Source organism: Megascapheus bottae, chromosome 30, assembly GCF_031878675.1.
Source record: "Megascapheus bottae isolate mThoBot1 chromosome 30, mThoBot2.hap1, whole genome shotgun sequence".
In the NCBI taxonomy this organism is placed as follows: Eukaryota; Metazoa; Chordata; class Mammalia; order Rodentia; family Geomyidae; genus Megascapheus; species Megascapheus bottae.
This window is the reverse complement of record NC_143538.1, coordinates 3553791-3577916: the sequence shown is the minus strand read 5'-3', so window position 1 is coordinate 3577916 and position 24126 is coordinate 3553791. Positions and strand designations below refer to the sequence as shown.

Sequence of the window (24126 nt, the reverse complement as noted above, 5' to 3'; positions counted from 1 at the left end):
TTTCTGGTGGTTCATTAGAGATAAGAGTCTCATCGACTTTCCTGCCTAGGCCAACTTTGAACCACAATCCTCAGAGCTCAGCCTCCTTAGTCGTTAAGACTACAGATGAGAGCCAGCAGCACACAGTAAGCCTTTTAAGAGAGTTAAGCAAGACTCCCGCGCTGTGAGGTTGTGTGAAGCTTAGGTTGCAGAGTTTTGAGTGTGGGAGGGCTGGACTTAGGCTGTTGATGAGTGGTGTGTGTTTGCACTGTAGCTTTTCTAATGGGGTGCTCTTTTTCTAATGGGGTGTTCTTTTTCTTTTAAAGCTATGCATGAGTCTGGCCCCTCTACTTTTTTTTTTTTTACATAGCTTTTTTTTTTTTTTTTAGTGTTTTTGTTTTCTTTTGTTTCCAGAGCAGAATCTGCATACTTCAAAGCAAAACCTTATCATACTATTGTCCTGGAAAATAGTGTCTGGGGGGAAGTCCTTTAAAGAGGAAACATCCAAGCCGGGGGCTGGAATTCTAGCTGCTCAGGAAGCTGAGACCTGAGGTTCAAAGCTAGACTGGACAGAAAAGTCCACGAGACTCTTATCTCGAATGAACCATCAAAAAGAACCCCCCAAAACAGAAGCAGAGCTATGGTTCAAGTGGTAGATCATTAGCCTTGAGTGCAAAAGCTCAGGGATAGTGATCAGGCCCTGAGTTCAAGCCCCAGGAGAGCACACAAAAAAGCAACACCAACAACAACAGAATTACATTCTGATATTCCCTCAGCTTTCAGCTTTGAGCCTCTGCCAGAAAATCAGTGTATAATCTCATCCCTAAACCACCAGCCACGGGAGGCCCACACTGCAATAACATGGTCCGTCTTGTACATCCTGGAGGAGAGTGTGATTCTAAAACACCCAGACTGGTGATGCAGTAGAGACAAGTCGATTCATGATGGTGGAGATGAGGAAGAGCTGGGGGGAGGACAGCAGATGGGGACACTTCCTGACACTCGAATGGCTGTGTCTGTATCATGGCGACATACGGAGATCCACTCAGGCGTGTATGTCAGTGGAAACGGTTTGTGGATACATTGTGGGGATTTGATCTCTGGTCTTGCTGAGGAGTGACACGGCATCTTCCTTTCCTCGCAGGAAAAGGCAGCCGCAAGTGCGAGCTCAACTGCCAGGCCGCCGGCTACCGATTCTACGTCCGGCAGGCAGAGAAGGTCATCGACGGCACCCCGTGCGGCCAGGACAGCGCGGACATCTGCGTGTCGGGACAGTGCAAGGTAAGCCAGCGGGGCCTGGCATGGAGGCCCATCTGGGGTTGCTATGGCCCCGCTCGAACAGCTGAACTCTGGGAGCAACTAAGATGCCCAACACCTACTGTGTGGATGGAGAAAATATGATACACACACATCTCACACACACAACATACAACACACACGTACAATGGAGGCTTAGACAGCCATGAAGTGTCAAATCTGTGGCTTCTGTGGCTGCAGGAGAAGTGGGTTGAGACGTGGCCATTGTCAGCTCTGTGCCTTGGGTTTTGGGGGCTCAAGTGCTGGTCACACCACACGTTCTTTGGGGACTAATGCAGACCTTCCAGCAGGGCGGCGCTGGTGGCCAGTGGGCAGTGGGGCTGTGGATTGGGCATTGCTGGCTCTGTCCATGAACCCGTGATGTGTGGAGGGCCACATAGAAATCGCTGCGTGGTTCACATGAGGGTCGTTTGGCACATGGTTTATCAGCACCTCTCCCCTCAAGGTTCTGGGGCTTTGTGGTCTCCGTGAATGAAGATCTCAGCTTCTTAATGGCGTTCGGCAAATCTTGTGTTTTCTTCTTCCAGTGCCTCAATTCATGGTATCCATGTGTGGATTTGATTGTACTCTATGTTCCTTCAGTTATGCCATTGTTGTAACCGAGTCATCATAATTGTCCTAACTGAGCCCGGTGTGTTCGGAAGTGCACTGTGATCCTGTGTGCACATGTGCACTTGGGGATTCTGTTCAACTGCACTACTGTGTGTCTGTACATGGACACACACACACACACACACACACACACACACACACCGCTACTTACTCACATTTTGAAAGAGAAAGAAAACACCCAGCGTGGGTTAGGTAGGCAGTCTTGCCCCTAGTCTGCAGCTGAGGCACTCAGAGACTTCAAACCTGTCTGTGCACATGCTCAGCAAAACCCACCGGTGTGCAAGACTTCCGTTGTGCTTCTACTTGCTTGCCGGACAAATCTGCAGCTTCAAAGATGAGAATGGCAGAAGCCACAAGCAGGACAAGAGTTCCTGAGGCACAACTAAAGTAGGCCAGGTAAAGCTTTCACAGCAAAATGATGATGATGATGATGATGACGACGACGACGACAGCTGGGCACAGGTGACTCAAGCTTGTATCCTTGCTATTTAAGAGGGTGAGATCTGAGGATCACTGTTCAAAGCCAGCCCAGGCGGAAAACCTGAAATGGAGCTTTGGTTCAAATGATAGAGCACTAGCCTTGAGCTGAAAAGCTCAGGGACCATATCTAGGCCCTGAGTTCAGGTCCAATGACATAGTAGTTATAGTAGCAGTATAGTAGCAGTCGTAGTAATTAAGACATTTATGGCAAAGCACAGCCTAAGGATTCTTGCACCTGTTGCCCTTTGCAGGGAAGGGAAGCAAGGCCGCTGCTGTGAGAATTTCTGCCAGCCATTTGATGGCTGTCTTCACGTTGAATTTTCTAGGGATCACAGCAATTTCCCCTGCCCTCCCTACCCATCGCCTAACGATGTGAAATGGGCTGCTTTTCCCAGTTGCTTTGCTTACATTTCATCTTCACACTCTCCTGAGGAAAAAAAAAAGTGTTAGTCACCACTGTGGCTAAGAATATTCTGGACCTGCGTCTCTCCAAACATCATCTCCTGGCCGGGAGACAGCTGGGCCCGGGGATCAGAATAGATCATGGGTCCAAAGGTTTGATTTTCAACTCCCAGCCTGTGTGTCGAAACTGGACTAGACAGAACTCCCTTGTGTGAGCGTGCATGCATGTGTCTGCATGTGTGCATTGTGTGTGCATGTAGCTGTATGGGTGCACGTGCATGCATGTGTGTGCAAGTATATGTGTGTGTCTCATGGGAGACTCTGATCAAGCAGCACCCTTTGGTTTGGGAGTGTTTAGAAGCTGAGCTCAGTGTCCTGTGCGTTAGGTGTGACCTTCAGAGGTAAGCGGGGGGAGGAGGAAGGGGTAACTTCTGGATTTTCTTCTGTCTCTGTGTGGACATCCAATACCCCAATACCCCAGAACAGCCAGGGAGGGCAGCTCCCCACCATCCTATTTGGAACTCCATGTTTTCTTGTTGCATTTCTGCCTTTATAGATGAAATAATCCTACTTCAAGTCGTGGATGGAGGTGTGGCTCAAGTGGTAGAGTACCTGCTCAGCAGGTGTGAGGCTCTAGGTTCAATCCCCAGTACAACCATACATATTCCTCCAAAAAAGAAAGAAAAGAAAAAGGTCTATGTGAGACTGGTAACTTGGTCACGGTTCTCTCCTAGGAAGGAGGCTGAGGAAGGTTTGTCTAGAACTGGCTAGGACTGACACCTAGTGTTGCAAGCTGAAATTACAGCCATGTTACGGAAGAGGCCACTTGTAGAAACTGATATCAATTATTGTTTAATTCCAGGCTCCCGCTAGACTAAACAGACCCAAAGCAGGTGAGAGGCTTCAGAATCGCAGGCAGGACCCAGGGAGGTCTGACCAAGCGGTCTGAGCCACTCTTAGGACACGCCAGCGCTGCCCACAGCATCCAGTTGTGTGCAGACCTGAAACAAGCCACTTTCCAGCCCTGAGTGAGTCCACAGCTCAGGCCCCCTCCCCCCAGGTCTTTCCAAGCCAGGTGTAAGCAGGCACCCTTGACCACAGTTCCTGGGGCGGTTTGTGTCACTGTATAAAATTCCATGATGGTGAAGTCAGATTCTTCCACATGGGAAGCTCTGGGCGTGACTGGTGTGCAAGCGTCTTGAGCAATGATTGGGCTGGTGTCAGTGGCCGGAACGGTGCAGGGGTGCGCCCAGCCTCACCTGAGGTAGTGGCCAGAGGTGGCTATGAGTCTGGGGAGGGGGTGGTGAATGAGATTGAAGGCCCTGGCAGGGTTTGGGGCAGTGTAGCACTGGCTTATTGCTTCCTCTTGTTGCTTTTAGGTTCTTGGTACAACTAACCTCCCTGATAAATATCAGTCTGTCTTTTATGACAGACTGCAACATAGAGTGTGTGTGTGTGTGTGTGTGTGTGTCTGTGTCTGTGTGTGTCTGTGTGTGTGTCTGTGCACACATGCTGCTCCTGGGACTTGAACTCAGGGCCTGAGCACTGTCCCTGAGGGATTTGTGCCCAGTCGGAGTTCAGCCTATAATTCAGAGAAAAGCAGCTGGGAGCCCTTGACTCCCAGCTACGCAGGAAGCTGAGTTCTAGAGTAGTGGTTCAAAGCTACTAAAAGCAGGAAAGTCCCTGGGACTTGGTATCTCCAAAATATCCAACAAGAAGTCAGGGTGGAGGTATGGCTCAGGTGGTAGAGTGCCAGCCCAGCAAGCACAAAGCCCTGAATTCAAGCCTCAATACTCACAGAGTAAAAAATAAAATACAATAAAAGTAAATAAAAGGACACCACGGATGCCTCCTTTGCTGGAAGCAGTCCTGTCCCCAGCCCCTGAAGGCATTCCTGCCAGCTCGCATGGGCTCAGCAGCCTGCAGTTACCTCAACAAGCCACGAGATGGTGCTCGGACACTGTGGGAAAGTCCTCCGTGGGGCCTGAGCAAGCTTTTCACAGGCAGATCTTTCCACATCTGTCCAGACTTCTAGAAAAATCTCCACATCCCTCACTGTCTCTGTATCCAGGCCCCTCTGAAAATGTGGTCTCCATTTATCAACGCAATGGGGCTCTGCTGCAGGCCGGGGGGTGTGTGGGGGGGTCCCTGGTGGTAGTGAGCTTGGACACGCAGGCTGTCTCTTGTCTTTGTTATTGGAGTTATACATTTAAAAAAACAAACAAAAAACCCCAGTCCTAGGGCTGGAATTCAGGGCCTGGGCCCTGGCCTTGGGCTTTCTGATGGTTAATTGGATGTAAGAATCTCACAAGCTTTCCTGCCAGGGCTAGGTTTGAACCTTGATCCTCAGATCTCGGCCTCCTGAGTTGTGAGGATGACAGGCGTGGGCCACCAGCGCCAGGCCCTTCTTTCCATTTTCCAATCCTGCATGTGTTGGTTTCATCGTGGGAGAAGGGTTTTTCATTGAGGAAAATAAGGGTAGTGATTTAACTCAGCAAGACTCCTCAAAGTTGTGTCTGTGGGGAAGACATTTAACTGACAATTTACTGACAAGACTACACTGAAGCCAGGTGAACTGGTTGTTCTTTTTTAGTACTCGGTTGTTTCCACGTGCGTGCGTGCGTGCGTGCGTGCGTGCGTGTGTTCACAAGAGATGGTTTCTCGTTCTCCTTGCTGTTCACACCAGGAGGTCTAGGAGACTTGTTCCTCTGTCCATGTTCTGGAGAGTTGGCATGTCTTTAGGATATCCTGTCCTGAGAAAGCTGGGCGGAAATGCTACACAAAACCAGCTGGATCCAGTCTTCTCTTAGAGATGGGCTCCTTAGCAGCTTTCCTTCCTTCTTTTCTTTTTTTTCTTTCTTTTTTGTTCTCCTCCTCCTTGATCTGTTTAGGTTTTCCCCTCTGGAGTCAGTTTAGGTAAAAATTACATTTTTTTTTTAAATGATCCACCCAGCTAGGCTTTTCAGATATATTTGCCTTGATTTTCGCCACGTTGTCTTTTATAGTTCTTGGAGTTTGTTTAGATTTTTTTGTGTAGTCCCCTCTTTCCAGAATACCTTACTTTGAGTATTTACCGCTTCCTAATTGAGTGAGCCGGGAGCTGAGGAACCTTCTTCCAAAAAGCTTTTAATTCTATTTATTTTTCTGTGAGTATGTTATTCCAGCTCTCTAATACCTGCTGTGATTTTTTAAATGAATTCCTTTCCTCGGCTTCTCCTTCCCTAACGGCTGGTCCAGTACGTGGCTGTGGCCCCATCCTAGGCGTGAAGGATTCTTGCACCCCATGGTTTCCAGAAATCTCTCAGTTGGCTGAGCTTCGTCTTCTAGAAATGTCCCCTGGCACAGCACAGGGGAGCGCAATATCCCCTGAGTTCCTATTTTAAGAATGAAAGCAAAAATAAAGAAGATGGTGGAAGTTCTTCTTCTTCTTGTCCTCCTCCTCCTCCTCCTCCCCCTCCTCCTCCTCCTCCTCCTCCTCTTCTTCTTCTTTTCTTCCCCCTCCTCCTCCTCCTCCTCCTCCTCTTCTTCCTCTTGTCTTTAGTTTTGTGCCAGTCCTGGGGCTTGAACTCAGAACCCCTGGGTGCTCCCTGTCCCTGAGCTTTTCTTTTCTTTTCGTTTTTCTTTCTCAAGGCTGATACTCTGCCACTTGCGCCCCGGCTTCACTTCTGGCTTCTTGCTGGTTAGTTGAAAGCCCACGAGAAGCCATTTTCTATCCTGGCCGTCTTTAAACCGCCATCCTCAGATCTCAGGCTCCTGCATATCTGGGATTATAAATATGACCACCAGCACCTGGCTGACTTTTTCTTTGCACATTGACGGTCATTGTCTTCCTTCTAGTTTCTTCTTCTTCTTTTGTTGTTGTTGTATTTCACATCTGTAAAAGCCACCAACCCCAGGCATTATAAGTTTCAGCCATTCAGCACCTGAAGCTGGTAGCTGCCACGCACTGCCTGCCACCGGCTCACTCGTGGGGCAGGGGATATTTGCCTTCTGTGTTCCTCAAGATGCCAGCATTGGGAGATGGCGCCAGCAGTTTTTGCTTGTTCTTACCTCTGTCTCGTTTCCACACCAAGGCTGGGCTGTGGGCTTGCGGTTGTATTCACCACCACCACCCCCATTCAAGTACCAACTGGTTGTTTCCAACTTGTTTGTTTGTTTTTTAATTTTCCTTGATTTCAAAATTAAGCATGTGCACATTGAAGAGAATTTGCCTACCTCCCTCCAAGAAGTTTAGAAAAGAAAAATTCAAGTGGTCCTCACTGAGAAAATCCTTGCTTCTTCTTCTTGTTGTTTTCTAATTCTTCTATACCCACGTATTTTCTTGCCTTTGGAAAACAGGAGCAGAAGGCCATTTTTACTGAAATACCTTAACAGCCTCCATCTGAATGGTAGGAGAGTTCTCGTCTGTTCTATATGCTTCCGGTCCATCTGAATTTGATCCTTGTCTGAGAATATATGTTCCAGCCCAGGAACAACAGCGGGCTTTGCTGACCATTCAAAAAAAAAAACCCTACCAGATGGGGGTATCCCCAGGTGAGGAGACCCTGAGATGAATTATTTCCCTCTTGGATTTTATGTCTGTGCTGGTGAAGTTTCACAGCTGGTTATTTTTTTAAAAAAAATCCAGGGATTGGGGTTCTATGTGATTTAGAATCTCAGAAACAGGAGGAATAAAATAACCTAGATAGGAAAACGTTTTGTGAATCAGCGTATTTTTCTGGCACCTTCTCCAGAGTCTGGGAGGTGATTTATGTCTTCTAATGAGGTGTGGGGAAGAAAGAGTCCTGGGGCTCCCCAATAAATGGGCCCCACACTTCCCCAAGTATTGATTCAGCTGACCAGCCTTTGCCCAGGGCTTTTGGGGGGAGAAGGGGTACTGGGGGGTGCAATTGATGGCTTTTCAGAAAGCAGAAACAGAAGAGACAATGGAGGGACTTAAGGAATTCAAGTTGAATTCTGCTGGTTGTTTCACCCCAGCCTTGTTTCTGTCTGCATCAGGTAGAACCGCTGGGCTGTTTTAGAGGCTGTGAAGAAGCCGCCTCCTGCCTGCCCCAGCCCTGTGTGCCTCCAGCCCTGCCCTCAGTGTATACCCAGGCACCAAAGGTCTATCACAGGGTGCAGGGGTCAGGCCCCCAGAGTGGGCTCTGCCCCCACTCACCAGGAGTCCCTGCAACCACCCACCACCACCGAACACTGCAAGGAGAACCCAGTTCTACAAGTTCCATTCCCTTTTTAGAAAAATCACCTGGGAGAAAACGGTTCAGGGCCACCAATGCCCGCAAAATCGAACAAGATGAGCCACGCAATCTGAGGACAACAGACATGCCAGGAGCTCAATTGCGTTAGGCAATTAAGCAATTAGGGTGCCTCACGCCTGAAATCTCAGCTCCATGGGAGGTAGAAATGGGAGGACGGCTATTCAAGCAAGTCCTGGGCAAAAGCACAAGACGCTACCTGAAAAATAGTGAAAGCAGAAAGGGGCTGATGATGCAATTCACGCAGTGTTCACCTGCCTAGCAAGTCTGAGACCTCAAGTTCAAATCCCAGTACTGTCACCTTAAAAAAAAAAAAACAAAACAGGAAGAGAGGAGAGAGAATAGGAAAGGAGGCAGGGAGGGAGGGAGAGAGGGAGAGAGGATAGACATGAAGAAATCATACACAAATGAAATATTGTACTTCTGTGTGTGTGTGTGTGTGTGTGTGTGTGTGTGTGTGGTGTGTTGTGTACTGGGGCTTGAACTCAAGGCCTGGGCACTGTCCTTGAGTTTTTTTCCATTCAAAGCTGGTACTCTACAATTTGAGCCACACATCTACTTCTGGTTAATTAGAGGTAAGAGTCTCACAGACTTTTCTGCATGGGCTGGCTTTGAACCGCAGTCCTCAGATCTCAGCTTCCTGAGTAGCTAGGGTGACAGGCGTGAGGCACCGGGCACCCAGTGCTCTGTTGCCTCTTGCCTCAGAGATCCAGTTTAATCTTGGGATATGGACCCTCCTAGAAACAGCTGGCCTTGCTGGTCTCCACAGAAACCCTGCCACTCAAGTCCATCCATCATGGCTGGTTTCAATTCCACTGATCAGCAAAAGATGATCTGTCTGTGCCTATAACCAGTGGACTTAGCGATTTCTCCTAAAGGTTGTGTTCCTAATCATTTTTATTAGTGTTATATGGATAGAACCACTGTAGTACAAGGAACTTCACTGGGCTATTTTCATAGCGAAAATACAAGGTACTTTTTGATCCTGTTACCCCATCGCGCTCTTCTCCTTCCTACCTCCTGCCAGCTCCCTGAGACTATTATCTGCAGTGAACTACCAGAAAACTGGAGCTGATGCTGAGGCTCAAAGTGGTAGAGTGCTAACCTTGAGTAAAAGAGCTCAGAGACAGCGCCCAGGCCCTGAGTTCAAGCCCCCTGACCAAAAAAAATAAATAAATAAAAATGAGTGGGGCTGGCGCTGAAGGATGGGCCAGCATGCTTGGGCAATCGCAGCTCTGTTCATGGTGGGGTTGGATAGAGAGGAGTGGTTTCCAGGCTCTGCAGATGAGAATTAAATCACTTCGCAAACTGTCCACTGGTTGGTGCCAGGGAGATTTTCAAAGTAAAAATTTCATGTGTTTGGGTGCAAGTTCCAAAGAGAGTGGATTTTCCTTTTGTCGTCATTGTTATTCGACTACATTGGGATTTGAACTCAAGGCCTTGTGCTTACCTGGGTAGGCGCCCTACCACCTGAGCCACACCCCTGCCTGGCCACACCTCACATGTGAATCTTGATAAGCAGAGGTCAGATGACTCGCTGACTGACTTGCTTGTCTTTGCTGGGGTGACATGGAGTCCCCTTGGGCTGGTGATAGAGAAATCTAATACTACTGGAATGGAACAACTGAGTTTTAAAACAAACAAACAAACAAACAAACAGTAATTGCTACTCGGTTGGCTTTATGTCATCCAATGCTAAGCTGGGTGCTGCATTCTAAACGGGAAGGACTAATCCACCGGCGTCATTTATCATGCTTTCCAGGGGAATAATTCATCCTTCTTGAGAAAGCTGATTATTTCCCTCCCTAATTAGAAAGGGCAACATTTTAGGGTCCCCTGCAAGTTGAGACCCACAAAACCTCCCTGCAGTGTCCAAATGCCTGCAGTGTATTTTGGAATATTTCACATTTTTTCACCCTGGTAGTCCTTGTGTGTGTGTGTGTGTGTGTGTGTTGGGGGGTATTCCTGACATCTTGCTGTTTGTAGTTAGGGAACAATGTTATATTGTTTCTCTACTTGCTTCTTTTACTTTTAATTTTTTTTAAAAATAAAAATCCCATGGTTTTCTCCTTCTCCCTCCCCCCCCCAACCCCGGCCTCTTATTTCTGGTCCATTTGAAATACTCCCTTCTTTCCTCCCATGATGATGGAGCCTGTGGTGAGGCCTCACCACAGACCCAGACACCCCATCTCTACCCCTTGCATCTCCATTTCCTGGGAACCCTGGGCCCAGCCTCCAGGTTACAAGACAACCTGGGCAATATAGCCGCCAAGCTCCGCACTTGTATTTATTTGCACAGAATGAATGACAGGCCAGCTCCTCATGCTGCAGCTTGGCGTTGTCCCACTCTGGTTCCCAGATCCACCGTTTCAATGTCCCACTGGTGTCGTGGCAGCCACTCTGGGCCCCAGAATTGCTTCTCCCTCCTCTTGCTACTGTGCTTAACTCATCCTCCCCCTCCCCCACCCCCTCCCTGGCCCCTAGCACCTTCTCTGTGTCTGATTCCTGCTTCAAGGCCCAAGAGGAGGTCTTGAACTTCCAGCTCTGGCCACCCAGGCGGTCCTGCTTTCTCCACCAGTCTTCTATGAAACAGGCCATAGACAGGATACATGCCACGTAGTAAATTTCCCATATGTTTTCCTTCTAGGCAAGGTAATGGGCAGCTCCTCCTGCCTTAATTCTTGGCATGCTACTGCTATTACTTACAATGTTGGGAATTGAACCCATAGTCTTGCACATGCTAAGTAAAGGCTTTATCACTGAACTACATCGCTAGCTCTTTTCAGTTGTTTTTTTTTGTTGTTGTTGTTGCTTTTTGTTATTTTTGTCCTATCTCATTGTTAGATATTTAATTCCTCTTCAGTTCATTTCTGTAGATAGCATAATATAAGAGCCAAACATCATTCTTTTGCTTGTGCACATGCAGTCTTCTCAGAATTCTTTAGGGAAGAGCCTCAGATTTCAGCCACTGAAAGATGCACGAGCCACTGGTGTCGGCTTTCCGTGAAAGTCTTATCTCCAACTAATCACTAAAGAGCTGGAAGTGGAGCGGTGCCTCAGGTGGTAGAGTGCCAACCTTGAACAAAAACTCTCAGGGACAGTACCCAGTCCCTGAGTTTAAGCCCCAGGACTGGAAAAAAAGAAATCAGTGCTGTGTGTAGGTGTGCGTGTGTGCCTGTGTGTGTGGGGGGGGGTGTGCATTTGTGTGATACTGAGCTGGTGATCCTCTTCTTGGGGCTTGGAGTGTTGAGGTGACTGGAGACGGGCACATTGATAGACTATCCCAGGATCCCCTGGGTTAACTTGTGTCTTTTGAACAGTGGACACCTGGGAACACAGGACCCCAGGGCCATTTGCTTCTCCCTCCCATCTCCTTTGGCCCAGGTGTATCCCGGTTACATAATTTCCTACTAACACAGAAGAAATGCATACAAAGGAAACAAGCTTAGTTAACTGTGTTTAAGATCCGCCCAGGAATGTGGAATATGTTTAAATGTAAAGCTGACAATGAGGCCTTTGACATTGATTGATTTTAGAAATAAAGCAAAACTAATCCAAGATACTGATCTCCTAGAGAAATATTTTCATAAAATTCCAGAACCTTTGTGCGAACAGGGCTTTCATTAGCGCCTGTTGTCCTGGAATGGCCCCGTGGTCAAAGCTGCCAGAGTTACAGAGAGGAACGGGGTGGGCTCTGTCCCTGAGCTTTTGCGGTAGGCTAGCACTTTCCCACTTGAGCCACAGCCCCACTGCCAGCTTTTGGCTGGCTAGAGATAAGAATATCCTGGATTTTCCTTCCTGAGGTGGCTTGGAACCATCTCCCATCATCCCAGAACTCAGAACCAAAGATTCATGACCTGGGCTTTGGCTATAATGAACACTGAACTCAGGGCCTTGCCCTTCCTGGGCAAATAAGTGCTTTATCACGGAAGCCACGCCCCCCATAGGAGCCACACCCTCTCCAGAGCCACACCCTCACTGGAGCCACGCCCACTCACAACTGCCTCTATGGGAGCCACATCATAACTTGTTAGGCCACGCCCCTACATCACCACCCCCCTCTAGGCCACGCCCCATCGAGTACCTGGCTTCTGCATGGACCAAGTCTACCTGGCCTAGTTCCAGGCAGAGCAGGACCAGTCTTATCTTTCTCAGGGGAGGAAAGGCTGCCTGAACCCAGAGAGTGGGGGTCTCTCTGCTGTGATATCCTAGCTCAAGTGACAGCCGTGCACTGCTCTGTCTGGGTACTTGTCCTGCAGACATAGAGTTAGTTCCTCCGTGAGTTAGGATTGTAGGGATGAGACATGGTCTTTGAGGATCATGGAGGAAAGGAGAGAAAGAAGATGAAGGCTTTCCACACTGTCAGCATAAGCTGTCCTTTGTGTTTGAGCAAGTCCCTGAATGCCTTCACTTCCCTCTCTTGGTGACGGGAGGAGTGGAGCTCTAAGTCCTGCAGTCCAGAGAGGTCACTTCCCAGCCTGGCTAGCCTGTCATGGCTCCTGTAAATATATGTGTGCTGTGCATGTTTGCATGTGGGATGCATGTATGTGTGTATTGGGCGCTGGTACGCACGCATGTAACCCTCACTACAGAGGTTGAGACTAACCCAGGTTGAGAAGATGTGAGGCTAGCCCAGGCAGAAAAAAAAATCAGGTGACTCTTATCTCCAATTAACCAGTAAAAGACTGGAAGTGATGGGGTGCCAGCCGTGAATGAAAAAGCCAAATATGAGCACAACACCCTGAGTTTGGGTTTAAAAAAAAAAAAAAAGGTTTTCTTAGGACTCAGGATAGCAAACCAAAGAGCTGAGATGTAAAACCAAAGACAGAAAAAGGCCAAAATGAGAGGGAAATGGAGGCAGCCAAATCAAACAGGGGCAAACGTTGTGATTTAAATAGCAAATGGAAAATGGAAAGGCAAAAGCATTAAAGGGGGCAGGGAAGCAAATCTTCAGCTTTAGAAGAAATTTTCGCAGAAGTAGAAGAAATTTAAGTGGCTCTGGTTTGTGTAGAAATAGAACCAGAATTGGAAAAAAGTTTCAAATAGGTAAGACAAATCTCAACAGACGGCCAAACAATACAGTTATCTGATCTTGTAAAAGTGAAGCCCCATAATTTGGAAAATTCAGGGTTTACTTGGCCGTGGCCTAATGAAAAAGACTGGAAGTTGGGCTTGGTTTTTTAGTTTGTTTGGGGTTGTTTTGTAAAGCCAGGAGATCCAGCCTTAGGTTTTGTGTTGAGGAACAAACAACAAAGAAATTTGAGAAACTCTTAATCGTTTTTTTTTGTTGTTGTTGCTTTTTTTTTTAATCTGAGGCTGGCAAGATGGCGTTTTGTTTGTTTATTTGGAGGGAGGGGTGCTTGTTTATGCTTCCTAGAACTGTCTCTTACCCCAGCCGCCACAGAGAACATTCTCTTCCCTTTGGAAACTTCCCTGGGCCTTCTCTGTCTGGGTGGAGGCTGGTCTCTGCCCCAGGGGAGGCCTTCGCCCAGTGAGTGGGTGCCCATATAATTCCTGAGCTCGCACTTGCAGTGTGAGATTTTGGGAAATCAGATCTCTCTTCAGGGGATGGTGGGGATGGAGTTTGAGCTCAGGCCCCGTGCATGCTCAGCAGGCGCTCTTATATTGAGCCATGCTTCCAGCCCCTCTTTGTTTCCACCTGAATTTCTCCAGTCTCAGGGGTACAGAGGGATTGTGGAGGTGCAGAGGTCCTGGAACCTAGCTTCTCCCTATGGGGGAAGCAGGACAAGTGGAGAGGGAGAGCCAAGAGGAAGAGAGAGAGGGCAGAATGGCAGCTGGGTTGGCCTTCTTAACCAGTGCTGGGTACTGAGCCAAGTTAGAGGTTGTGAACCTTGTAGCAGTACCCATACAGTGCCCCCCCCTCTCTCTAAAATGGATAGATTCTCACCCCAGCAGATGGTGAAATTACTGTGTTTTTTTTTTTCTTTCAAGGGCCAGGATATTAATTGAACAACACAAACTTCATTTTGATTTTTTCCAGGAAAAAAAAAGTCCATTCGTTGCAAATATTTAAGCTTGTGTTGGGAGTCATTTACATGGAGCTCAAACATTGGAAAAGCCATTTTTCTCTCTTCGTCTCCTTGCTTTTGTTTGGGCTTTTGCTTCATTTTGTCACTATAATTCTTTGTGCCTTCCATAAATCATGTAAGCAACTGGAAGAAAAATAATCGCACAAATCTTCGTGTCGTTTCTATTTCTTGTCATAGTCTGCACTATTGTAATTGTTTTGCCCAAGCAAACTGGATGTCAGCACACCTGGCCTGTTCCTGACATGCTGTGGCTTAAGATAAGTTACTTTAGCTCTTGGGGCTTAGCGGTGACATTGATAAGAAAATCTGTCTTGAATACTCACCCCATCTCCCTTGAGCAATGGCCCCAGATATTTAATTCCGTGACTTTATAAAGTACATCCCAGGAAGGGCGATGCCCTCAAATATTTCAACGTACAGCAGGAAGTTTTCAGTCTGAATACCTACCTGTGCTACAGAATAATTTACTTTTGGGGAGAGGATCCCCTCCCTTCCTCTAAAAAAAAAAAAATTCTTCCTCTCACTTCTTTGGAGATTGGTTTTCATTGTAATCTTTACAGCTAAGAAATCAGAGGTGCAGCCACTCAATCGGAATGAAGTACTGAACTCTACCCCAGCCCTCATAGTGTGATTTTTGGGGGTGAACGCGTTCCCCATTTTCTGTTTAGAGTGGCCCTGTGACCACCAGCTATGACTTCTTGCACAGAATTCATGCAAAGGCTAGGAATGTGGCCTAGTGGTAGAGTGCTTGCCTAGCATGCATGAAGCCCTGGGTTCGATTCCTCAGTACCACATACACAGAAAAAGCCAAAAGTGGCACTGTGGCCCAAATGGCAGAATGCTAGCCTTGAGCAAAAGCAGCTCAGGGACAGTGCCCAGGACTGGGCAAATGAAAACAAACAAACAAAAAGTTCAAGCCCCAGGACTAGCAAATTTAAAAAGAAAAGAAAAGAAAAAATAGTGCAACTAGGTGAAACAAAGCCTCCAGTTCAACTCCCAGGTTTTCTCAACTATTCTAGCAATCGACTCATAATTTCTCTCACCCCACCCTGTGGCATTACTCCTGGGGCCTGTTATAGGGCAGGCATCAGGCCCTGTCCTCCCATGGAGTGTTTCTGTCACCCCTGCCTTTACTAATTCCCACAGACGACCAGAAAACATCCATAATGGACGTGGTTCAAATGTGCCCCACTCAGTAATATTCTCTCCAAGAGCAAAAGACAGGTATGGGTATGAGCAGAAAGCGCGTCAGCCAGAGGAAGCCTGGGTTTAAGCTAATATTTACCATCGGCAAAGAACTAGTGGTAAATATTGATCTATCTCTCCTCCCGTTCCCCGGGGGCCTCATCTTCCCACTCAGAACATTAAGCAGCCATTTATTTTTCCACCGGTATTATAAAAATAATGCTGGAATTCTTTCCCTCCTTTCTTTGTGTTTCTTCTTTAAACAGAGAAAACATCCAAAATATGCCTGCAGGACCAAACCACTGAGCCTGTGTGGCTTTATTGGGTGCTACTTCCTTGTGTGGGCCGAACACAGATTTAGCCATAAAAGTACTTGAATTCATTCCAGTACTGGGACTTGAACTCAGAGACCGGGCACTGTCCCTGAGCTTTTTCACTCTTAGCTGGTGCTCTACCACTTGTGCCACAGCTCCATATCTACCTTTTGGTAGTTGGTTAGAAATAAGAGTCTCAAGAACTTTCCTGCTCAGGTTTGGGTTTCCAACCATGATCCTTGGATCTCAGCCTCATTCAGTAGCTGGGATCACAACCGTGAGCCACTGGGGCCCAACTTTGGGAACATCCTTTTAATTCTCGGTTTTATAGCTAGCAGAAGGGCCTGGTGGGAAATGACTGAACCAACTGTCACATCTGTCACCTATCTGTCACTGGGGCCACAGACGGCTGTCAAACCCTGGAAAGATGGATAATGCCAAGTGGTGATGAGTTACTAGTCCATTTTAGGTCGTTTGGATGAACTTAAATTAAGAATGACCAGCTGCGGCTAGCGGTACTAAATTAGACAGCACAGACAAATAGTGTTATGTAAGTTCCCTTCATCAAATAAATACTTCCACCACAAAAACATAGCTGGGGAGTTGCAAGTCCAGGAACTTACTGAACCGTCCTTGGCATTTGAGCTTTGATCCTACCTGTTTGCACACACACACCCCTCCCCATTCACTGTCCTATAATGGCTTTATTCAGACACAATTCACATGCCATCTTCAATCTATCTATGAAAAGTATATAATTCACCAATCCCTGGCTCAACACCTGTTATCCTAGCTTCTTGGGAGACTGAAATCTGGAGGATCCTGGTTCAAAGCCATCCAGTACAGGAAAGTCTATGAGATACCTATCTCCAGCGAACCACGAAGTAGAGCTGTGACTAGCCTTAAGCACAAAACTCAGGGACAGTGCCCTGTGGGAGGTGGGGGGAGAGACCACAACCTAGAGCACCCAGATTTCAGGGCTGGCTATTTATTGACTCTTGCTGTAGCACCATGAGTAAATGCCAACCTCGCTCTGCCTCAGCCCTGTCCCCTTCTCTGGGATGAAGACTCCCAGGGTCTACCTGGCCCTCTGAGGATTCATATGAATCCTCAGCTAGTTCAAGTCCCCACTCCCGAGGGTCAGGCTGGTAAATGCAGGGTGTCAGGCCTTTGCAATAAGAAAAACAAAAAAGCCAAACCTCAAACAGTGGCACCGCTGCCGCTGGCTCCCGATCATGCATCCTTGTGATGGAAGTCATGAATTATGCCTTGGCGCCTGGATTTCCCCAGGTCACCTTGGGTTTGCGGGAAGTGGCTGTGCGGGTTGCTTTCCTTGGGTGGGGCCCAGCTGTCCACACTTAGAACCAAATCCAAGCTGCCTTCCACATAGTCCTTAACGGGGAGCCCTTCTTGATGCCTGACCAGCAGTGGCCCGCAGGGTGGTGGCCAAGAGCTTGGGGTTTTCTTTGATGAAGGATCTGCCACCTACAGTCAGGACCTGTAATCCCAGTTACTCAGGAGGCTGAGTAACTGAAGATGAAGGTTTGAAGCCAGCCTGGGCAGGAAAGTCCATAAGACTATCTCCAGTGAAGGAGCAAAAGGACAGAGGTAGAGCTGTGGCTCAAGTGGTAGAGTGCCAGCCTTGAGCAAAACTAAACCTGGAGGGAGGGGCCAGGAGCGTGGCCTAGTGGTAGAGTGCTTGCCTAGCATGCACGAAGCCCTGGGTTCAATTCCTCGATACCACATACACAGAAAAAGCCAGAAGTGGGGCTGTGGCTCAAGTGGTAATGTTCTAGCCTTGTGAAAGCCCAAGGACAGTGCCTAGGGCCTCAGTTCAGACCCCAAGACTGGTAAAAAAAAAAAAACCCACAAATAGAATCAGAAACACAGGAGGACCCTCCAGTGTTGAAATGAGACACACAGAAATGAATCCTCTGGTGAAAAGTTACAGTCTGAAGTCAACAAGCAAAATAACTCCAGAAAGTACGAACACAAAAGAGGAAATGGATGCAAGATAGAGACACATGGATTTGACAGAAAAGATTGCTGCTGTTGCCTCCTCCTCCTCCTCCTCTTCTTCTTCCTCTTCTTCTTCTTCTTCTTCTTCTTCTTCTTCTTCTTCTTCTTCTACTTCTACTTCTACTTCTTCTTCTCTCTCAATAGCAATGAGAAAAATGTAGATTGCACAGGTTCTTCAGCTCAAGGGCTCTGTGACTTCATTATTCCAAATTGAAGAGTTTGAGAGTGTCAGTCAGATACTCTGAAACAGAGAAAGAAGGCCAAGATTAAATGTATGCAAGCACTTGAAGATTGCTTGTTGTGTTTTCTGATTTACTCTCACCCCCCCCCCGACACACACTGAAAATATGTACCTCTAAATCTACCCCTGCCTAGTCTCTGTGGACCTGGGGCCCAGCAGGGCAAAGTGTGGGTATCAATCATTGATCTAAGAAATTTCATCCCCTGGATCAGTGGAAACCAGGAAATAAACACATGCTGTCCAGTTCCATTCTGGGTTCCTGGATACATTATCCAGTATTTTGAGTGTTATACTGACTTTTCTCTCTTAGGCTAGGATGACACCACCATGAGGCTTCATTTTGTTCTGACTCATTGTAGGCCACAAAGTGTGACAAGTTCCCAGAGAGCAAGGAGCCTGGAGCCAGCTTCCCAGATCCCCGCCAAGGCCTCTTCAGCCCCTGAGTGTTTCCTCTCTTAAATCACCCGTGGCTAGCACAAGCGGGATCTTTTCTGTCTTGTTAGGAGGCATCGCTCTATCCAGTGGACAGAAAGGCAGCTTTATTGTGCAGTTCTTAGGTTTCCTTAAGGGCTCCTTTTTTTTTTTGCAAAGTTGTGTTTGCTTTTCTTTGTTCCTGAAAGAGTCTCCTCCAGGCTCTGTTGGAAGGCTGGCATTGACTCTCTGGGCATGTTTATGGGCTGAGTGAAGGACTGCCCATGTGAAAAGGAGCCTAATGCATCACTCATACAGATGCTATGTCTTTTATTTGACTCATTTCCATCAGTAAGGCGAGTCTGTAGAGTTGGTGACTCGTTACTGAGAGCAGGGGACCGCGGGTATTCTGCCAGGCTTTGATCTGAAGGGAAAGTTTATTTTGGCATCTCCCTGGAATAGATTCACAGGCAGTGTTCGTCAGAGAGCCTGGGTGTGGCACAGAATGAAGTACAAGATGGGGCCCCTCACCACAAGGTAAGAGGCACATATAAAAAAGATGGTGGTCCAGGTGTCCCTCAGATTTACATTGAAATGTCATCTTGGGTGCAGGAGTATTATGAATTAGGGCCTTATGAAGGTGATTAGATTGGCATTTGTGGTTTTGAGGCCCGTGGTGAGGCAGAATATCTCAGCTGGAGCCTCTCTACCCAAGGTGGCTAGGAAACAAAAAGACACAGGAAGGGGTGGGGTCTCCAGTATCCCTCTCAAGGCCACACCCCCAATGGCCTAACTTCCTCCCGCTGGGTCTAGTAGGTCTTAGAGGTCACACCACCTTCCAGTAGCTCCATAGACCAGTGGATGAACCTTTATCATATGGGCCTTCTGGATGCATTTAAGATCCAAGTCATCTTAGATGGTTTTCAATGGCCAAATGAAAGGTGAAGAACTTGGGGCCTGACCCTTGAACTCTGAAGAGCACTGTGCTGGAATGAGCAGGAATGAGAAAAGTTCAGTGTAGAGTTGTTCTTGACCTAGAGGGAGCCAGGACAGGGAGAGAGATGTGACCCAGGCCGGTGACATCTGCCAGAAATCCCAAGACTCAACCCCTAACACCAGCCAGCCCTCAGAGGCAGGATTATGTGATGTAGGATTTATTAGACACATTTTTTTCAAACTCTTCTTCTAGAGTATCCAGTGCTATCTTTTTTTAATGATGAGAAATATTTAACAGATCCATTAATATGGATGAAACCATCTTTCTTTCTTCTTTCTTTCTTTGTTTCTTTCTTTCCTTCTTTCTTTTCTGCTTAGTAATCAGCTCCATTCCATTCTAACCAGAAACTCAGCTACCTTTAACATTTAATTCATGGTAGAGGCTAGATGATTGAGACAACTTGGAAGAAAACCAAAGACCTGGTTTGGGTCCTTAACATTAACTCCCTGGACATATTTTCTCCACCCTAATGGTGGGACCTTTGAAGCCCTCCTTTCACGCGGAGAAAATGCTCCTCCTGAGGTCATCAGCCCCCAACCGTCCGTGTGTCCTAAATAACTCTGAGCAGCTCTTGCTGAGCATTCATTCTTCCCTGGGTGTCTGGGACCAGGTATCTGCAGTTTGAGCAAATCACCTCTAGATGGGGCTGTTGGTGCCTTCAGGCTGAGTAGGTTACCAAGGAGACAGTCATCGCCTGAATAAGATTCAAATTAAATTAAAAACAAAACACAAGTTTGTTTAGAAGAATTATCTATCGAGTTTGCCCACTTTTTCATTGAGCTGTCACGCAATTATTAATATGCGGGAATTGCTTGTGTTTCCTGCATACAAGCCCTTGGGAGACATGATTTCCCTTCCTTGTCTCTCCTCTGGGTTAGCTTTACACACCCCTCAAAGCATTATTACCAGCACAGGGGTCTTCAGTCCCCTCATTTCTCCCTTTGTCATTGATGCCTTTGTCACCAAACCTCAGTAACCATCACTTCAGTTGAGAGATGAAATTACCTTGAGTTCTCTTCCACTAGGTTGTGGGGCTTGAACTCAGGCTGGAGCTGGAACACAAAGCCTCACATCCTCACTTGGTTGTTTGGCTCAAGGTTGGCACTCTACCACTTGAACCATGCCTCCAAGTCTAACGTTTTGCTGGATAGCTGGAGATAAGAATCTCAACACCTTTCCTGCCTGAGCAGGTTTCAAACCTAGATCCTCAGATCTCAGCCTCTTGAATAGCAAGGATTACATTCAGTGTGAGCCACCAGTGCCTGACCTCTGTCATGGGTGTTAAAGTTGTCAATACTTATGTTTAGGTATATAAGTTTGTGCCCGATGCCTTAACAAACTGACTCTCACTCAGTGGCTTCAAGCAACACAAATTTATCACCATACACTTCTGGAGGTCCAAAGTCAAATCAGGTCTCATGACATCACAGCCCAGTTGCTCACATGCATACCTGTGGGAGTTCTGGAGCCACATTGCGGCCTTCCTGCCTGGCTAGCCCCCTCCTGGCTGCCCCCCATCCTTCCCATCCTTGTCTGAAGACTCCCTGACAGCTGCAGAGCTAGCAGGAGAGCTTGACTTTGACAAACTGTGCAGAGGACACGGGCCTTTTCTCCCTGCTCAGATTTGCTGCATTTCCACCCTCCTGCTTGAGTCAGCTGAGTCTCTACAACGTCTCTCTGCTTCCTCCCCTGGGGTTTCCCCACCCTTTCTCCTAGTGGCCTTTGCAAGATGCAAATCTCATCCCATGACTGCGCCCCTGCCCTTTCAATGGAATCTTATTAGGACAAGGACAAAAAAAAAAAATCATTTCTTGTCTCTGCTTTTGTCTTCAACCAAGCTGGGCTCTAAGGCTGTATTCAGCCACACCTGCTCCCCCTCGGGTCAGGAGAGCTATCTCCTAATGAGGACAAGACTCCTCTCTCCTTACCCATACTCGCTTTGCACACCACACCCTCACATGTGCATGCTGGAGTTGGTTTGTGGCGGCGTTTGCATCAAGCAGCAATCTCCAGGAAGACTGGCACTGCAGCGACTTCAGCTGATCACAGTTCCAGGTTCCGGGATGGTCTGGAACGTTGTGCATGAATGAATCCGTGAAATACATTCTCCATTCTCCACTGGGGATTTGACTATTAAGTTCATGGTATGGTCCATTTGGCTTGCTGGATTTGAAAAAAAAAATATCCACAGAAGTATATCTCCTTCCTCTGTAATGTCTGCCTTCACTGGGTCTCTGCATCCAGCCAGATCCTTTGCCGTTCATGGAAATGTTGATCTATTTTCTTATACTGCTTTGGTACTCTGGGTCCTTTGCATAATAACCTTTAGTCTCCTTGATGTTTACTTTGGCATATGGTGGGTGAATTAGGGAACTGATTTAATTTTTCCCAGTGGTTGGCCACATCCCAGCCTTTCTCCACCCTCCCCTTGCCAATCTGAATTGGCTCCTTGATCTGCACACCAAATCCTTTTACGTGTTTACTTAGGTGATTGACTTACCTGTTTGCTTCTTGGTCAGGCTGGCTGCTGATTTACGAATTGAAGCTTCAGGCTATGTTTTAATATCACATTTTGTAAAAGAAAGATCTATACATACCATATATATATATATGTATATATATATATATATATTACTGCCTTAAGCTTACATGTTGAATTAAGGTTTCACCACACAGGGAACTGCCTGGCACAGATGTGCATAATAGGCCATAGCATGATTGCTTAGAGCACTAATCAATGGGCTCCAGAACTGGGAGTTTCTGCTTCAGTAAGCAGAAGATGGAGCCTGAGTGGTTTGCATCCTTAACAAGTTCTCCAGGGAGCACATTTTGAGAAGTCCTGCCTTCAAACCAATTTCTGAAATGAAGGGTATGGTCAGTGCAAGCACAGCTCTGTGGTAGCCTCAGAATTAATTCTCCGGGGTGCTCTGGCGCTCTGACATTAGAATGAACCCGCTGTGTGCTTTGAGCGAGCACCTTCCTGCTTTGACTCCGACCCAGGCAACCTGCCCCCTCGTTCCTTGCTTGCAGAGACATTTGGATGATGCGCTGCCCTCCTGTACACAGAAGCCACGCCACCAGCTTTGAGCCCAAACCAGAGCCACAGAAATTTCCTCCTTATCTTTCATGGAGAGAAATGGCTAGAAATGCAGCATTCCTCTTCCTGGCTCCTGCAGCCCCTTGGTTCACAACGGGAGCTTGAGAGTTTTGATAAGAAACGAACCAGGCACCTGTGGCTCACACCCGTAATCCTAGCTATTCAAGAGGCTGAGATATGAGGATTACAGTTCGAAGCCAGTCTGGGCATGAAAGTCTATGAGACCCTTATCTCCAATTAACCAGAAGAAAAATTGGAAGTGTGCTCAAAGTGGTAGAGCTCTAGCTTTCAGCTGAAGAGCTCAGAGACAGTGCCCGGGCCCAGAGTTCAAGCCCTAAGACCAACAAAATAAACAAACAAGGACACTGGATTGCAAGCAGTAGCTCTATTAAGGAATTTGGACTTCATCCATAATGGAGAACCATCAGAAGATTATAAGAAGCCGGAGAATATATAAACATGGAGTTCTGCAATAAATGGGAAAGAGGGGTCAGGTCCGCCTCTTGATGAACCCTGACTGATAAAGGTACACAGCCTGGGGGAACGAGTCACACACACACAGCCACCGAACGAGCAGCACACAGATGTGGCGTGTTTGTACAATGTGTTTATTAGGAAGGAAGTTTATGGAATGCGTTCAAAGGAATAACTTCTGATACATGCTGCAGCCCACTGAACCATGAAAATATGAAGCTTGAAAAGAACAAATTGTGTACCAGCCCACATGTGGGAAGTCGAAAAAAGGCAAAAATCATAGACGGGAAGTAGGCCGGAGGTGGCCAGGGGCTGGAAGAAGTGGCGGTTTTCAGTTTAACACCATGTCTGTTCAGGACTTTAGAAGTTACTGGGTGCTGGTGGCTCATTCCCGTAAACCTAGCTACTCAGGAGGCTGAGATCTGAGGATTACAGTTCAAAACCAACCCCAGGCAACAAGGCTCATGAGACTCATCTCCAATCACCCATAAAAAAGCTGGATGTGGGGTTATGGCCCAAGTTGGTAGCAAACGAGCCTTGATCAAAAAAAAAAGTCCCTGGAAGAGAGAGAGGGGGGGGGAGGATTTCAGAACTAGCCAGGTGCCAGTGGTTCAAGCTTATAATCCTTCCTGTTCAGGGCCTGAGATCTGAAGATCTTGATTAGCTGTAGGAATCAGGGCATTCCAAGGCTACCTTATCCACATGGTCATTCGAGAAGTACTGCTGCTTATGTCAAACTGAAGAGAAAGTACTCACTGCCCTAGGCCAGGCCATCTGTGTATCCAGCTAGTCTCATGGATAACCCATACATACATACATACATGTATTTACCCATCCATCCATCCATCCACCCATTTACCCATCCATCTGCCCATCCATCCATCCATCCACCCATCCATCCATCCAGTCACTCATCCATCCATCCATCCACCCACCCACTCAACCATCCATCCATCCATCCATCCATTCAGTCACTCATCCATCCACCCACCCACCCATCCATCTGATGTGTTTTCAACCCATTTTGCTCCACAATCCTGCTGTTGAGTCACTGAAGCTATGTCAAGTGGATGGACAGGACCTGGGGAGTTGGGACAAGCCCATATTCTGAACTTTTCCCTGCACTCAATCTCTGTCTCCTCAAGCCCCATGTTGATGGCTGTTCTGAGCCCACCCACACGAAGCTCAGATTTCCTGCTGGGAGAAACTGCATTCCCATGCATCCTGCAAGAACCACCTCACACCTGGGACTCCAGTCCTCACAGCACCAGGAACAATGCCTCAAGCCATTTG

At 47.4% G+C, this 24126-nt stretch overlaps 1 protein-coding gene across 2 annotated transcripts in view; it reads left to right on the top strand.

Moving 5' to 3' along the window:
* Thsd4 (thrombospondin type 1 domain containing 4) overlaps positions 1–24126 on the top strand; it is a 162015-nt gene that overhangs the window by 78330 nt on the left and 59559 nt on the right. For both annotated transcript variants that reach the window (XM_090321365.1, XM_090321364.1), the window contains exon 7: positions 1124–1260. In XM_090321365.1, coding sequence (XP_090177491.1) covers positions 1124–1260 — 137 coding nt within the window. The remainder of the gene's footprint in view (positions 1–1123; positions 1261–24126) is intronic.